General features: G+C 43.3%; 1 protein-coding gene across 1 annotated transcript in view; it reads right to left on the bottom strand.

Annotated features, from left to right (window-relative positions):
* The window catches only part of FAM13A (family with sequence similarity 13 member A), a gene marked incomplete at its 5' end in the record, with an annotated part of 135,167 nt that extends 118,031 nt beyond the window's left edge, over positions 1-17,136 (bottom strand). The window contains 3 exons of the mRNA XM_082482901.1: positions 8,152-8,361; positions 13,515-13,704; positions 17,110-17,136. Of these exons, the coding sequence (XP_082339027.1) occupies positions 8,152-8,361; positions 13,515-13,704; positions 17,110-17,136 (427 nt within the window). The remainder of the gene's footprint in view (positions 1-8,151; positions 8,362-13,514; positions 13,705-17,109) is intronic.
* Between the last annotated feature and the right edge of the window lie 228 nt (positions 17,137-17,364).

Below are 17,364 nucleotides of genomic sequence, written 5' to 3'. Positions count from 1 at the left end.
AAGACCTCAGGCCCCAAAGGTTTTCCTCACCAGTCTAACCACAAGCAGTGTCCATTAACATGAGGGCAACTGTGCATTTATAGTACTTTCCTTCTTTCTCGGCCGTATAGGTTGATGGTGTTCATGCTGCAAGACTGTTGTTGGGTAACTGATTTTTCAATTGAGATGCACATAAAGCAGTTCTAGGGGTTGGAAGGATGTCTTTATTCTACAAAGCCAAAGTCAGCTCACACTAAATGCTAACCCTCTGTGCTCTCTGTAACAGATTGCCTGGTCCCAAAGTAGCTGCTGGCTTACCATGGGAATACAGACATCTTCCCCATGCTTAGGGTAACAAGGTATTTTTTCATTCAGAGAATGTTATGATCCTTAGCGAGGAGATTCACCCAGCATTCAGTCAAGACCAAACCCTGCTCAATCTTCGAGACTCGTTTTTAGTCAAAAAGATGTAATAAAACAGGCTGCATCTGAAACACTTCAGCAACTAGTTGCTACCTCTGCTATATGTCCTGCTATCAGCATGCAGAGAAGACTGGCAGGAAAACATCCCATGCCTTTTTTTGTAGGAACAAAGAACATTTTACATTTGCCTAACATTTAAGGAGGCAAAAGGGAGGTGCTTTGAACACAGCATAAGGTATGTACAAATGCTTCAGAAGTTTCATCTTCATTTTTACTTTTCATTTCCCAGAAATTTTCCAGGGCTGGATTGCTCAGTATTGAAGGGGGAGAATGCTTAAAAAGTGGTTAGCTATGTAAATCAGCAGTCTGTATAAAAATATCTGGAAGTGACTCCTGAGAACTCAACCATTAAGTAGCAAGATGATTTCTGTCCTACAACCAGATATTTTTGTGGATAATAAACAGGATTTATCCCACATGTAGTTTGGGAAATAAATGAGTTTTGTAGGTGCATACTGGCCACTTCATACAGTTGAACTTGCGGGATTTCATCTGCTTCCAAGCTTAAGTTTTCTGCCTTATATGACATGCATAATACAGTACCTGGTGAGAGAAGCCTTTTTTATACGCATGGAGAATTCATTTTTATATGCATGGAGAATTCATTTTTATGTATCTGTTTTGGTACCACAGACTTAGTATGAATTCTTTCATGACAGCAGGCCAAAGTTTAAAATGCCAGTCAAATTACAGGACCAAACATTTCTACCAACTGATTAATTATATCCTTTTCTTCCATAGCTAAAAAATTAACTCCTTCAGAAAAGCCAAATATCAAGTATGCATGAAGCAGATAAATAAGCAAATACATTTTTTCCTCATCACAAGTACTTCTCTCAAAATTTTTTAGAGCTACACAGAATAAAAACAATCATGACTTTGCTACTATGAATCAACTTGGTAACAGTAAGTAATCTGATTCATTATTTTTATTTCTACTGCAGAATTTCAGGATGTTTCTGAAGGCTGTATTAAATGGAATAACAATATGGAATTTAATTGGATTTGTATTTGCACTGATGAAAGCAAACTGGACAGTCTCTGACTTAATTACTAATTATCTTTTCATGAAGCGTAAGGAAAAACAAAACACAACTAATTTCCACATAGCCAGATCATTAAAATTCATGTCCTAACATAGTTCTCTTTAGATAACAAAATAACTAGCACATACTATTTTCCACTACAAATTGCTTGCAGTTATGATAAGGAAAGCCAAAGCCATCTCAGAAAAAACACCTCTTCCACCACCATCACTCCACCACCTAATTAGGGAATGCCCTTGAGAACTAATTGCCTCTCTGCGCCTCCCAGTGGGGCTATAGATTGACAAGTACTTTTCCATTTACTGAAGGATTTTCCATCCCTTCCAAACTAGAAAGATGCTAATAACTGCCACAAAACATTCCGAACACAGGTTTGCACTCTGACAACAAACACAGCTATTGGCCTCATAGCATCAGTTGTATTTGGTGGGCACGATGTCCCTGTTCATTAACCATGATATATTACGTAGTGTGGATCAACATCAGAGATGCTTATCGCTGGGCACAGCCAAACCTTTGTTCATTTTTGTACTTTCAAGAACAGAGACAGATAGCAGATTGTAAGATCTTGAAAAATTACCCCAATTAAAGGACACAGAGACACTGAACAACATGAGGCAGCAAGCCTCATTTACTAAGCCATGAAATTCCTTGTCATTGTGAAACGGAAGAGAGAAAATAGAGCTTTCCTCTCTCTCCTCCTTTTCCAGTGAAAAACCAAGGGAAGGAACTCAAGCCTTTCTCCTAATACAATCAAAGTCAAAACTAATTTGTTAATTCTCCTGCTGCTGACACTTATTTCATGGATTTCACCTTTTATTTTTAAAAATTACTATTACAATTCATGGTGAATTTGGAAACTGACATGTGTACACAGTATTCCACACACTGTACATTTTCCAGGACAAGTGTACCTCTGCTATCCATGGCCGTATTACTTCAAATAAAACAGCTTTTCAACTTATTAGAGAGCAAAACCAGTCTTGAGTCATGACAACCAATTGCTTGGAGCGTTCCTCCTCCTTTTGTCCACCTGCTACACAATTTTTCAATTTGCTTCAAAGTCAGTCACTAAGGCTTACTCAGCTGGTACTGACTATCAGAGAAATGGTAGAGCACCAGAGCTGTTTATGCTACCATGCAGACAAAGATCAAGTGTACCAAAGCCCTAAGCTTATGTACACGCCTAATTTTGTGAAGTACAAGCTGTCCCATGGAAGTCAAGACTACCAAGTACAGCCTTTCTTATTCAATCATATTAAAGAGGGTGACATGAATCTAAGCAGATGCTTTAGTCTCTGCAGCATCCTGAGACGAGACACGAGCTTGTCAATAGTGGAAACAGCAGAGTGCCAGATTTTCAAAGGCAATTCAGGAACCTAAATTCAAGTTATATTTCCAGATATGCCCAGCTACCAACACACTCATGATTTTCAAGCACAGCACATGAAGCTCTTTTGAACATTTTGCCCAATACACCAGACAGAAGGAGAAAGGAGTAGAAGAAGAATGAAGGCTAAGGGGAAGGTTCTCTCCAGGCTGAGTCAAAAGCATTCACTTTTTTATTTTGGGAGCTTGCTAGAAGCCATGTGAGGCAGATGACACCCCAGCAGAGGTCTGCAAGAGAAGCCTAGCTAGATGAGCAGCCAGGAAGGGCTTGAAACCAGGGATGAGATGGTAGTTTCTGGGCTGAGGAAGGGAACAAAACCAGCAGCCTCAGGCCACGTCTAGGCTCAGCAGCCAGAGGACACAGAACACAGTGTGGAAGAGGGCCAAGGAAGACAGCAAGGGCTGCGTGACACCTCAAAGCTGAACTAGGGACTCACTACTGAGGGACAAGTCAAGGAGACAACTCAAAAGGAGAGGTAGTCTCTCTAAAAATGTTAATTAACTAGAAACAGGAGCCTCGACAGCGTAGGAGGCACAGACACATTTCCAAGGGTGTTTTCAGTCTCATTTAATTTCAGTATACACCCACAGATCACAACAAGAGAGGCATATTTTCCAATGGTTCATCCTATTTCTGAACATATTGAGTTTCTTTGACATGCTACAGACACGATCTAATTCCCCAATCCATCCCTCTTCATGCTACTCCTTCCCCCTGCAGAGCATGCTGCCTGAACATCACTGAAGGTACAGATGACTGCAGACAGGTGCGTGTAATTGCTTTGCTCATGTCTCAAATGGTCTGACCCCAAACAACTCCAGCCTGGAAGCACTAAAACCGTACCAGTGTGGTGCCATGCCCTAGCTAATTATCTCTGCTGTGAGGCGAGGAAGAGAGTCTAGGACTTAGTGTCATGCTACCATGTCTGCATAGCTTTTAGCTGCCTTGCATACTACCAGCTTGGAGAGCAGACATAAAAGCTTACATCTGTTTGTAGCTATCAACGCGCCCTAGGAAGTTAATTTTCAGCACACAGGCAACAGGTTGTACATTGCAGTACCACTGCACCCACCAGGCTGTCGGAGGAATCAAAGCATTTCTTTCCACCTCCGCATCTACGAGAAAAGGGACTTCAGCCTCCCTCTGCCAAGAAGCAGTTTGCTTCAGACATGATCCTGCCACAGAGGAAAAAAAATAATCCTGCCTTGTTGCCACCAGTAGCAGAAATGCTGGAAGTCCTCATCATAGGAAGGTTGTCATCACAATCCAACTTGAGACCCCTCGCTCTGGATCATTATGGCACTTCACAGCACTATATTTATGCTTCATTCCTACATATTGGGAGCAGAGCACTCTCCCTTCTTTTGCAGCTCTGCTGCGTGTCATCGTCTGCATAAGAAATCCAGTTCCAAGAGTTTTTACCGCATAACAAGCATGTGGAAAACAGAAGTTTTTTCTCTCGTTTGAAACTAGTCCTGATAACACCAAAATAAAAGCCAAAGGAAAAGGTTAAAATCATGCCACAAAAGCCTGGAGAACCACAGACATCTAGCAAATCTGATTTGCTGCACTGCTGCGGTTACTATGATTAAAGGGTCAGTTCTCTTCTATTCACTTTCACACTCATTCATTCATTTTCACAGTCACTGTTCAGGTTGAAATGTGGCCTCTAAAATCCCCCAACACAACCTATATTTTTGGTTCTACTTGTTCATATAACTCAAACAGCTCCTGGCTACTAAGCATTCCCTAAAGTGACCTGTTGATGCAGGTGGGAGCCACCTGGGAGGGAGTTTCCTTCTGCCACCTCCCATCCTTCTCCCAGAAACTAGCAGGGCTGCTCATAGGCACCAGACAAAACCTTGCCAGCCATGGCAGGCTGCGAGCAGGAGGAGGTATGTGAGATAGAACTCACATCTAGCTGCTGCCCACTGAAAAACATAAATTCTCCAGGACGGAGCAATGTCGAGAAGCCAGAGTGATCAAATAGCATTTAACTTAATTAGACTGAGTACCAAACAAAGAAAAGAGCACACATTTCATTGTATCCCCGCTGGAGGATGGAATGCAACAACAAGGACAAAAAAGAAATTCACAGAAGGGAAAAGCTTTCTGTATGCTAAAAAGGAAAAGTACAATAGCAACCTGTCTTGCTGAAAGCAAGTGACCCATGAAAGGGGATACGAGCTGTGCATACAGTTCCTCGTATGTACAAATTTTTTAAGAGTCAGCGATCACGATATAAAAGATAAGGAATTAAAAGCCAAAAGGAATAAACAAGTTCAAGCAGGGATTGCTGTATGGGGGCTGCTGATTTCTGCCAGCTGACATTTCTGAAAGAAACTTTCACTGCTCTGTAAGCACAGCCTGTTCTGTACAGGCAGTCACAGCTCTGCTCTACAGTGAAGCCTCAGTCACAGAAGAGATTGTGATGAACATTTTTTACTCCAGGACTCCCCGCAAGGAGCAGCCTTCATATTTGTCAGACACTTCGAGGAGACCAGACAACACAAAGATCACTATCAGTGTGTCCTTGGCTTGCACTTGTTACACACATCTCCGATCAACATCATTTACAGAGGGAGGTTTTTCTCAGCTCCCACTGCCACTGCCCTTCCCCAAGGGCAGAGAAAGAATGTCAGGACACACCAAATGGCCTTTAGGATACGCTATGTGATGTCTTCTGGAACTGAATAGTCTTGGCATTACACTGAATATTTATATAAACAGCAATGCGTCAGGATTTGGGGGCAGCGTGCAGAGCTCCGTTTCACGCGACACTGCACAGGCTGCAGACAGCATGCCAAACCAGCTGCACAGACGTCCTGAACTACCAATGGGTCAAGTTCCCGCTTTTTCATAAAGGGAAGATTATTTACTCTTTGATTTCGTAACAAAGACTATACCTGGAATTAAAATGGGTTACAGCCACAGGTAAAATTTGTACTTTTCAGTCCAGCTATTTTTAACTAGAGTAATCACTCCCTAACAATTTTTACAGGAACTAAAGTAATTGTATGTTATTCTCAGGCCAAGATCTCAGCTGGCTTAAAAAAATGCTGATACCAATCCCTGAAAATATTCCAAAGGAATATAATCCCAAAAAAACATTTCCCATGCAAAGCTTCAACAGAAGGGAATACAGAGGTTGCAACAGAGCTTGTAATTGCCTTCACTGTAGACATGCAGCGAAGTGGCTACAGATTCAAAGTTATTTTTTAATAACCTGTTGGCTCAGAAACAGCTTGACCTACTTTCTTCATAGTTTACAGAAAGAACACCCATGCACGCACCCTCTTGGTACCATTTTGCAACAACTACCCTTGTACATACTTTGGTAAGTGAATAGATAACTCCTTTAATCCTGCATAGCTGGTTGATCATTTAACTGTAAACAAAGGCCCATCTACCACTTAAACTAATCTGAACCCAATGAAAGTCATCAGTGCCTTTCATAGCAACTCATTTATGCTATATTTTCTGGGGCATGAAAAAATCTTCAGTTTTCTCCAAACTTTACAAAAGCCTCCCCCCTGCCATAACAGCCAATCTGGCATTTTTCAAATAAGATTTTCTTTTCCTAGTCAAAATTATAATGGGACTATAACTGGAGCTTATTTTGCAATACAGGCAAACTTCACTATGAAGACACGTCACAGTTGGACTGACTCTTCCAGAAAAAGCTCGGTGGCTGAAACTGCTAAGTAAGGATAACTATCTCATTTCCATAGAAAGTACTGGGAGGATTTTGCATTTCCTGTGGGAAGTAAGAATGAAACTTTCCACAAACAGCACTGTTCACGAAGTACATCAGTAGTTCCTGGTGCAATACATGAGTATGATGTTTGTGGGGACAGGGATGTAAAACAGGGAAGGCACGACTTAAACAAAATTTTCACTGAAACGGTGATTTACAAGAAAGAACATAATTAAATACAGCTCATGAGTCAGACCTGGTAAAATCTAAAAGACCCAAAAGAAAGCACAGCTATGACCAGAAAAAAAGCACTTTCTAAAACAATGGCACCTTCCTCCACAACACTTCCTGCACCCTATGCTTCGGCCCTAGAAAGATTCGCTAAATGAGGAAGGTATTTTACACAGCCCACATGCAACCTGATTCAAGCTGAAATGCCTGCACTCAAGGGAAGGCACAGAGCTCTTCTCTAGTGCACCCTCAACAGTCTGTACTGCCCCAAACAAGAAAGAAAGGACATGGTTGTGTTCTCCCTCTTCCAAGCAATGGCTAAACTTCATTTCCACTGCAGGCAGGAAAAGCAGAAGGGAAACCTCACGACAAGAGTGTGAGAACCTTGCACGGCCTTCCACTGCAGATGCACATCAGAGCGCACATTCTTCCCCTGCATCATGCATCACACTTGCCTGCTTTACTGAAAAAAAGCACATCTCTAGTAATATTTACCCGCTCACTTTGCAGCTTCTTAGGAAGGCAGCAAGAAGAGGCATCAACCGCCTGCAGCAAGAGAAAAGAACTGCCACTGACCCACATGGTCAAGGAACAGGGCCAACCACCACGTATTCCACACAACACCACCACAGACTGATGCAGACAAATTAGATTAAGAAATCATTTGACAGACAGCTGTGCAAGTTTCAAGCTTCTAAAGCAGAAGTGATGTTCTTTCTTATGGTTGATCCACCACTTCAAGGGGGAGAAAAAAAAGAAAGAAAAAAGAAGTCTTCTACATTGTGTGTTATGATGGGGAATAAAACATAGTCTGCTGTTACCTTACAAACTGGCTCATTTTTTGACAGACAAGCACATTACTTAGTGAGAAGTAGAAGCTTAGACAATGTATGCTTTGAGCCCAATGGATATTCAATTTGATTAGTAGATGAAGTTGTTACAACTTTTTCAGAGTCCATTAGAATGAAATTGCCAGAAATCACCCTAGCAAAACAGAAGCAAACCTGTGTCCTAACGAGACTGCAGTTATTGTCTACAAGCTTGCTCAAAGAAACCAGCTAATTGTTTCAGTTTATATTCAGCAGATATAACTGGATTGGAAAATGAGAAATAGCCCAGACTTTACCAAACACATAAGAAAGAATCTTCTGTCTCTTGTAACAGAATAGCACATCTGTGAGCACTCTGTGAGCAAGTGAGAGTTAAAGTCAAAGAAAACGCAGAACAAAGTAGGTAAACTAAGAGAGTATTGGTTATGCTCACTGCATAACCAATTAACCAGAAAGAAAGAGTGTTGAAGGATGAAGATTTTACCTCTCACTTACCCTGGTAAAGCTGAATGAATCTGGGATGTAAGGCAGAGGTGATAATCCCATCTGGTAACTCTCTCAAAAATAATTTCAACAGACTGGCTGCTGAGTACACATCACCATCTTTAACAAGTTCCACCTCTTCTCCACGCTCATATTGCAGACGCAACTGTTCTACCATTTTCATGCTGCCATTTACCCTGAAGAGGCCTTCCTGCGTCATACCTGTAATTATATGTTGCATATGAGATTGATCTGAACTAAGACGTCCCAGTGATATGATGAAACAGATATTCTAGTGTGAATAATACACTTGTAACAATACAATGGACAGCAATTAATACAACAAAGTTTTAAAAAAATATACTATTTCCCCCCCCAAAAAATCCCTTCTAGTCAAGTAATTGGATTATGATAGTTAACAAATACTAGTGACCAGATCTTGAGGCCCAGGATACTCTTTGAAAACCCACAAAACTCAGTGGCATTGCTATAACCTCGCACCTCTACAAAACAGTTCCGTTGTTTCACTTTTGCAAGTAGCCCATTACCTTCAGTGGGACTCTGCCAAAGATGCATATGTGACTACTTCCAGCTTCATGCTGTAGGGTAACAGCTTCTTACCTGTGACCATCATGAAGTGAGCATATCTGAATGCATGCTGATTGCAGCAGTAACTCCATAATGAGCACTGCAAATTTACGATAGCAAATCTCAGTGAGCAAATATGTATTTCAGACAACATGAAGCCCAAAGTATTTCACAATGAAAAAGAAGAGGTATTGATAACTTCAGGCCAGACACCCCACACCCAGTGAGGGACAAGCAGAAAGAAGGAGGTTTCAACGGAGGAAGCCAGATTAATCATACTGTAACAAACAACACTTTCTAGGCATATGCTAAGGTTCAAAACCTTCAATAAAGCAAGTGCCTAAAGCTGAACTCAATAAGTTAATTTTTCTCTAAAACACTTTCACCTCAAAAATTCTGCCTTTTCTAACACTATGTGTATAGACCTGCTTATTCTTCTTCAGAAGCGTAACACCGAAAGAATCAAAATATATACGGTTTTCATCAGTTCAGAGCCGACATCACAAAGCAGCAGCCTGACAGAATGCTTCCAATCCTAGAAATCAATACTGATGCAGCAGAGTTTGTAGGGAGAAATAACCTCTTTATTGGACTAGAAGACAAACTGATCTAGTAAGGAAAAAAATAAAAGTACAAGCACACAAGCATTTTGCTAGACCAATATAAGATACTGCTTACAGACCCTATATTCCTGTATTCACAACAAAACACATTCTTATGTGACATGCTGTACTGCCATCTTGGGGGCAGCAGCAAACACCACATCTCAATAATGATTTTCATTTCTGCAGCAATGAGTGAGCAACGGACAGAGTCCCCATGCAGACAGAACTTCCTTTGTTCTTCCTCAGTCATTTACAGAAAAAAATTGCAGCTAGAACAGGCTGGTAACAATGATCAGATACTACTAAATTCAGCATAGGAAAACTTGGTTTTATTTATAAATTTGAAAATAGGCAACTTAATGGAAACTTAGTTCAAGGATGTAGCTGCCCAATAGTGAGCTCAGCTTTTACAAATGGGTAGTCAGTTCCTCATGAGCTAGAAGACAGACTCTGAAATGGTCCAGTTTTAAAAAGCCCTACAACACAAGAGGTTCCACTTAAATTTGAGAAGAAACTTCTTCTCAGTGAGGGTGACAGAGCACTGGAACAGGCTGCCCAGGGAGGTTGTGGAGTCTCCTTCTCTGGAGACATTCAAAACTCGCCTGGACACCTTCCTGTGCAACCTCGTCTAGGTGTTCCTGCTCCGACAGGGGGATTGGACTAGATGATCTTTTGAGGTCCCTTCCAATCCCTAGCATACTGTGATACTGTGTGATACTGTGATACAATGTCTATTACAGCATCTTTGCAGAATAGGAGTTGTAAGACAACACTGAACAAACAGTAACCACGATTCATGGAACACTCTGCCCCCAAATAGTTTGAATTCATACCTCGGCCTCTGTTAAAAATGTCTTCACAGTTAACTTCACCATTAATTCACAAAACAAACATTAGGCAGGCACAGGAAACCCATGTCAGGAACTGCCCATGTAAGCAGGCATCTTGAGAGCTTGCTTGCACTTTTCAGAAAGAGAATGAATTATACCTTTATTGGGGCTGGATAATCACCTTGGTGTTCAGAAGCCTAGCTCTTGCTGCAGACTAGAGGACTTGGCTTGTTTAGTTCATATTTGGGAAACACTTGCGTGGGATTCAGATCTTTTTATGGAACACAGAGTACAGCCCACAACTTGCAGTCAAGAGCATTTGTCAGCTTCTGGTTTTGATTAAACCTAAATGATGCAAAAATGTTTTCCACCTTTGCTCTTTCAGTGTTCTAGCAGACCACTTTAAGGCAAGCCGAACTAGATCAAGCAAGATGCTGATGTGTAAAGGTAGGATCATATTTTAAATTTGCACTGTACCTTAATCCAAGCTAACTTTCAAGCCATGTTTGCATCTACCAGCTTCTAAGGGTCTATCAAGATACAGACATGGAATCTAAGGCTCTGCAATTGGATTATCTTTACTAAGTAGCTAAAAGAAAAACCTTAGGGTAAAACCAGATGCAGCTCCTTACAAGATGAAATTGCCTCCACAAAATCTTTTCCATTGCTTAACAACTGCCAGTGGATCTGTGCACCAACAACAGAATCATTTAGGTTGGAAAAGACCTTTGAGATTGAGTCCAACTGTTAACCTAACACTACGAAGTCCACCACTAAACCATGTCCCTAAGCACCATGTCTACGTCTTTTAAATACCTCTGGGGATGGTGACTCAACCACTTCCCTAGGCAGCCTGTCCGAGTGCTTGTCAACCCTTTTTGTGAAGAAAATTTTCCTAATAGCCAATCTATCACAGTATGCTAGGGATTGGAAGGGACCTCAAAAGATCATCTAGTCCAATCCCCCTGTTGGAGCAGGAACACCTAGATGAGGTTGCACAGGAAGGCGTCCAGGCGAGTTTTGAATGTCTCCAGAGAAGGAGACTCCACAACCTCCCTGGGCAGCCTGTTCCAGTGCTCTGTCACCCTCACTGAGAAGTTTCTTCTCAAATTTAAGTGGAACCTCTTGTGTTCCAGCTTGAATCCATTACCCCTTGTCCTATCATTGGTCGCTACTGAGAAGAGCCTGGCTCCATCCTCATGACATTCCCCCTTTATATATTTATAAACGCTAATAAGATCACCCCTCAGTCTCCTCTTCTCCAAACTAAAGAGACCCAGCTCCCTCAGTCTTTCCTCATAAGGGAGATGCTCCACTCCCTTAATCATCTTAGTTGCCCTACGCTGGACTCTCTCCAGCAGCTCTCTGTCCTTCTTGAACTGAGGGGCCCAGAACTGGACACAATATTCCAGATGCGGTCTCACCAGGGCAGAGTAGAGGGGAAGGAGGACCTCTCTCGATCTGCTAACCACCCCCCTTCTAATACAGCCCAGGATGCCATTGGCCTTCTTGGCCACAAGGGCACAGTGCTGGCTCATGGTCATCCTGCTGTCCACCAGGACCCCCAGGTCCCTTTCCTCTACACTGCTCTCTAACAGGTAGCTCCCCATCCTATACTGGAACCTGGGGTTGTTTCTGCCCAGATGTAGGACCCTACACTTTCCCTTGTTGTATTTCATTAAGTTATTCCCTGCCCAAATCTCCAGCCTGTCCAAGTCTCTCTGGATGGCAGCACAGCCCTCTGGCGTATCAGCCACTCCTCCTAGCTTAGTGTCATCAGCAAACTTGCTGATAGTACACTCAATTCCCTCATCTAAATCATTGATGAATATATTGAATAATATGGGCCCCAGTACCGACCCTTGAGGCACTCCACTGGTTACTGGCCTCCAACTGGACTCTGTCCCATTGACTACGACTCTCTGGCTTCTCTCCTTCAGCCAGTTCGCAGTCCACCCTCGTGCAACTTGAGGCCGTTTCTTCTTGTCCTATCAATTGTTACTTGGGAGAAGAGACCGACTGCCACCTCACTACAACCTCCTTTCAGATAGTTGTAGAGAGCAAGAAGGTCTCCCCTCAGCCTCCTTTTCTTCAGACTAAACAACCCCAGTTCCCTCAGCCACTACTCACAAGACTTGTGCTCTAGACCCCTCACCAGCTTTGTTGCCCTTCTCTGGACACACTCCAGCATCTCAATGTCTTTCTTGTAGTGAGGGGCCCAAAAATGAACACATTACTCAAGATGCAGCCTCATCAGTGCCAAGTACAAAGGGATGATCGCTTCCCTAGTCCTGCTGGCCACACTACTTCTGATACAAGCCAGGATGCTGTTGGCCTTCTTGGCCACCTGGGCATGCTGCTGGTTCACATTTGGCTGGCCATCGACCAACACCCCCAGGTCCTTTTCCACCAGGCAGCTCTCCAGGCACTCTTCCCCAAATCTGTAGTGCTGCATGGAGTTGTTGTGACCCAGGTGCAGGACCCGGCACTTGGCCTTGTTGAACCTCATACCAGTGGCCTTGGCCCATCAATCCAGCCAGTCCAGATCCCTCTCTAGAGCTTTCCTACCCTCAGGCAGATCAACACTCCCGCCCAGCTTGTTGTCATCTGCAAACTCACTGAGGGTGCACTTGATCCCCTCGTCCACACTGTTGATAAAGATATTAAAGAGAACAGGCCCCAGTACTGGCCCCTGGAGAACACCACGTGTGACTGGCTGCCAACTGGATTTAACTCCATTCACCACAACTCTTTGGGCTCGGCCCTCCAGCCAGTTTTTTTACTCAGTGGTAAATGCTGCTCTAGATTTCTGCAGAGATGTATTTCAACAACAGCAACTAAAGTCCTATTAAATGAATGCAAAGAGAAACTAAGCATTGGACACCTACTACCCTGAAGGGATTAATAATAACTGGAATCTATCTACAAACTTGTAAGAACATGTATTCCTATTCAGTAATGTAGTCTGATGGGGTAGGTGTGAGCACGTGAATTTCTCTATATAGATATTTATGTCTTCTCACTGTCAGAAAGTGTTACAAATTTTTTGCAACTAGAAAATGACACAAACCTTCACAAATGAAATACATTCCATTTATGAACTGAACAGCTTACTTATGAGAGTGTCCTGCTTCGTAACACTGTAGTGTCCCTCTACAAACATCCTATTACAAAGTAAGTTCAGCATCAAGGCAAAAAGCAAAAGCAGCAAACCATGTACAGTAACATTCTTTGCATGTGTTTAGTGCCACAACCTTATTCAGTCCCTGTACCACAAAAGAGACAGATCCCTCCCTTTGAAGAGTCTCCCATAACAAGTGCTACTAAGCAAAAGTGACTCCATTAAGCTTACCATGCTGGGTGAGGTACTCAACTATATTCCACACAACTATTGGGATGCCATTCTTGCTCAGTCCCTGCTGCTGGAGCTCCAGAAGACTCACACCAAACACCTTTGGACAGGTCGTGTCCCTCTGCTTGTTCAGTGGAAGTGCAGCTATCTTTTTCATGTCCTCCTTCAATCTCACAGCCGATTTGCTTTGCTTAAAGGAGCCAAGGAAAAAACATGCGTTAGTCACATTTGCTGCAGAAATAGTTACAACATAAGCACATCCATCAAAACTGGCTTTTACGCTCCAGAATAAGGTTGTGGTCTCACTTCCTTTCAATCAATAGGAAAATCTCTGCGAAGTATTAAAATATAAATGAACAGAGAAAAAACTAGAAGAGTAACTAAGAGGAAAAGAGTCTGTAGTTAAGATAAGGGAGAAAGACATTTTTGTATGGAAGCTTGTTACAAGTAATTGGGACTTGTAGGAGATTGCTTTTGTAACTCATGCAGTTCGCAAGGGTTACCAAAGTAACTGGACAAACACGAACACAAAAAATCCTGATAGCCAACCATTAGTTCAGGCTGTCTCCAGGATGCCTGTCACAGTCTGGGAGAGTACCCTGGAGAAGGTTCACTGCACCCTTCTTCCAGATGCTATTCCCTAGGGATTCATTTTGGCCACTGTCAGGTGAGGTGACAGAATCATAGAATCATTATGGCTGGAAATGACCTTTCAGATCATCAAGTCCAACTGTTATCTAACTCTACCAGGCCCACTTCTAAACCATGTCCCTGAGCACCATATCTAGAAAGCTTTTAAATACATCCAAGGATGGCAATTCAACCCCTTCCCTGGGCAGCCTGCTCCAGTCTTTGATAACCCTTTCAGTGTAGAAGTTTTTCCTAATGTCTAACCTAAACCTCCCCTGGCGCAACTTGATGCCATTTCCTCTTGTCCTAGCGGTTGTAACTTGTGAGAAGAGACCCACCTCTCTACAACCTCCTTTCAGATAGTTGCAAAGACCGATAAGGTCTCCCCTCAGCCTCCTTTTCTTCAGACTAAACAACCCCAAGTCCCTCAACCACTCCTCATTAAGACTTATTCTCAAGACCCTTCACCAGCTTTGTTGCCCTTCTCTGGACACGCTCCAGTACCTCAATAGCCTTCTTATACCGCGGCGCCCAAAACTGAACACAGTACTCAAGTTAGGGCCTCACCAGTGCTGAGTACAGCAGGACAATCACTTCCCTAGTCCTGCTGGCTACGCTATTCCCAATACAGGAAATTATGCTATTAGCCTTCTTGGCCACCTGGGCACACTGCTGGCTCATGTTCAGCCGGTTGTTGACCAGCGCCCCCAGGTCCTTTTCCTCCAGGCAGCTTTCCAGCCACTCCTCCCCAAGCCTGTAGCGTTGCATGGGGTTGTTGTGGCCCAAGTGCAGGACTCCCCACATGGATCCTTATGAAAGATCTTATGTTATTTTTAGTATCTGTTACATCTGAAATGCAATTACTAATGTTTTAGGGTTAGACAAGGAGTATGTAATCTAATCTCACATGATAAAGGGGGTGGAAAAAACACTCCACAATAAACCCTTAACTGCATACATCCCATAGGTTCTTCTGAAGGCACAACAATCTCATAAGTTTTGAGTTGCAATGAGGAAACAAACATGAGAGCATAGCCACTAAAACCCAATGGAATAACATAATACAGAATTAATTCATAGGATCAATAATAGGCAGAAACCTAAACCAGCATACAGCGTTGTTAGGTTTGGAAAGAACTCGAGAAGGCAGATCAGCAGCATCACCTACCACAGCTGTGATTTCCATCCATACCTAAGCATTATTTCACTAATATGGGCAAGCACAGTACAACTCAGCAAACCTTGCTTAAAAAAAACCCCAAACATTCTTTTATTGATGAATTTCCTCATGTTTCTGACATCACACTGGAGAAACCAGGGGCAAGTGCTTCCATAGAGTTCAATCTATTTAAGAAGTCCACCCCTAGCTGGACACTTAAAAATGAACTTATTCCTACTGCATGTTATTAAGAAACAGGTAGTAGAAACCTTACACATACAGAATATTGTACAGTAACACAAAGAAGTGCTCAGCCTCTTGCCTAGGTCTTGGTACTTGACTGTGTTATGACAGATTTTAGCAAGGTATACATCTTTTATTTTAAACAAACCCTTGAAATATCTTCATTTGTGAGACAATATTTTTACTGCAGTCTGTAAGCAATATGAACATCTGTAGTGTTGCTATTAAACATGATTCTCCTTCTTTCAAATATAAAATGATCTTGCAGTTCATTTCACTCACTTTCCTGTGGTTTTCCTATTAAACACAGCTATTTGGAGCACATGTGTCTCCCAGGTCCTACGCAATGCTTATCAGATCTTTATGAAAGATGTTGCTTGTATAAATGTCGTTGTGTTTTAGTATTTGTGAAACAGAATTGCAATATATAAATAAAAGCAGCATTACTGTGACCACCTTACAAATACTTGCGATAAACACTACATACATCAGTGTTTGAACTAAAATTTGACTGACTTATTAAAATATCACATTGCTTTTAAAAAGAGATGTTCCCATTCAGGATTAAATGAATAATATATGATTTTTACTCCAAGCAGACACATGCCAAGGCAAAAATCATGTAGCTTGGGGTAAATTCAAAAGACAGCAAAAATGCTTTGAGCAGTTTCTGAGCAGCTGTGATGCTCAGAGGAGCTTTTCCAATTAAGGCCTTCAATTAGGCTCACAGTCTTGCTCAGTTACAGGTTTCCAGCCTGTTTCCATTTCAGCATTTGAAAACCTGAGTCACGGAGCTGGATTTACTTGGGAAAACTCACTATTTACATTTGCAAGAGAACCAAGAGACATCTCCCATGTCCACAGGAACAGCATAGGAAATTTTTAAGCTTGTTTCAGGATCTGGAAAGGATGTGCTAACTAGGAACAAAAAATTACGCATGGTTATCCAAAATATGTACCTAACCAAAAACAAAATGAAATCACTCCCTCAAAACAGCGAGTTCAAAGTTATACGATCTTACAGATGGAAGAAGTGATTTTACACTGGCAAAATTCGTCCAAACATTAATGCGACCGTTACGGATCACCGAGACTGGAAAAAGCAACTTATCTCCGCACGATGCTGCCGCGCAGTGCCACCCAGACAACATGCCTGAAGTTGAGAAAAGCTATTTATACGCCAGAGGCAGGCACTTTTCCACCTCATCCGACAACTTTAACACAGGCAACCACACAGCGCCGTTGCTTGCTAGCCTAAAAAACGGGCAAGAGGTAAAAAGAACCAGAAACACCCAAACCCCTGGAAACGCCTTTATTAACCTTCATCACCTTTCCCAAACGGGAAGAAGGGGAGCGCTCGGGACCAGGAGAAGGCACCGGGCCCAGGCCGGCCTCTCTTCCCCCCGCTGACCCGCGATGGAGCCCGGCGGAGGGAGAGAGGGAGGGAAAGCGGGAGGGAGCCGGCAGCCGCTCCCCCCCGGCTCCCCACGGCCCGGCCGCGCTCCGCAGCCGCTCCCCCCCCATCCCCGGCCTCCCGTCCTCGGCTTCCCAGCCCCTACTCACGCGTATGGCCAGGGCCCCGGCCCCCATGACCGGCCGGCGGCTGGGCCGGCTCCCGCAGCCCGCCCTGAGCGCGCCCCCGCCTTCCCCGGCCCACGGCGGCCCCCCTCAAGGCGGGAGGCCCGGCCCGCGGGTACCGCCCGCCCTGCCGGCCCGCCCCGCGGCCTGCGAGGGGAGCAGGGCCTGCCCCCTGCCCCTCCCGCGGGAGCCGCCAGGAGGGCTGTGCGAGGAAGAGAGAGGGGGATCTCCCTCACCAAG

Source organism: Vanellus vanellus, assembly GCF_965231255.1.
Source record: "Vanellus vanellus genome assembly, chromosome: 4".
NCBI lineage: Eukaryota > Metazoa > Chordata > Aves > Charadriiformes > Charadriidae > Vanellus > Vanellus vanellus.
The sequence above is the reverse complement of the archived record's forward strand: the minus strand, read 5'-3'. Positions and strand labels throughout refer to the sequence as shown.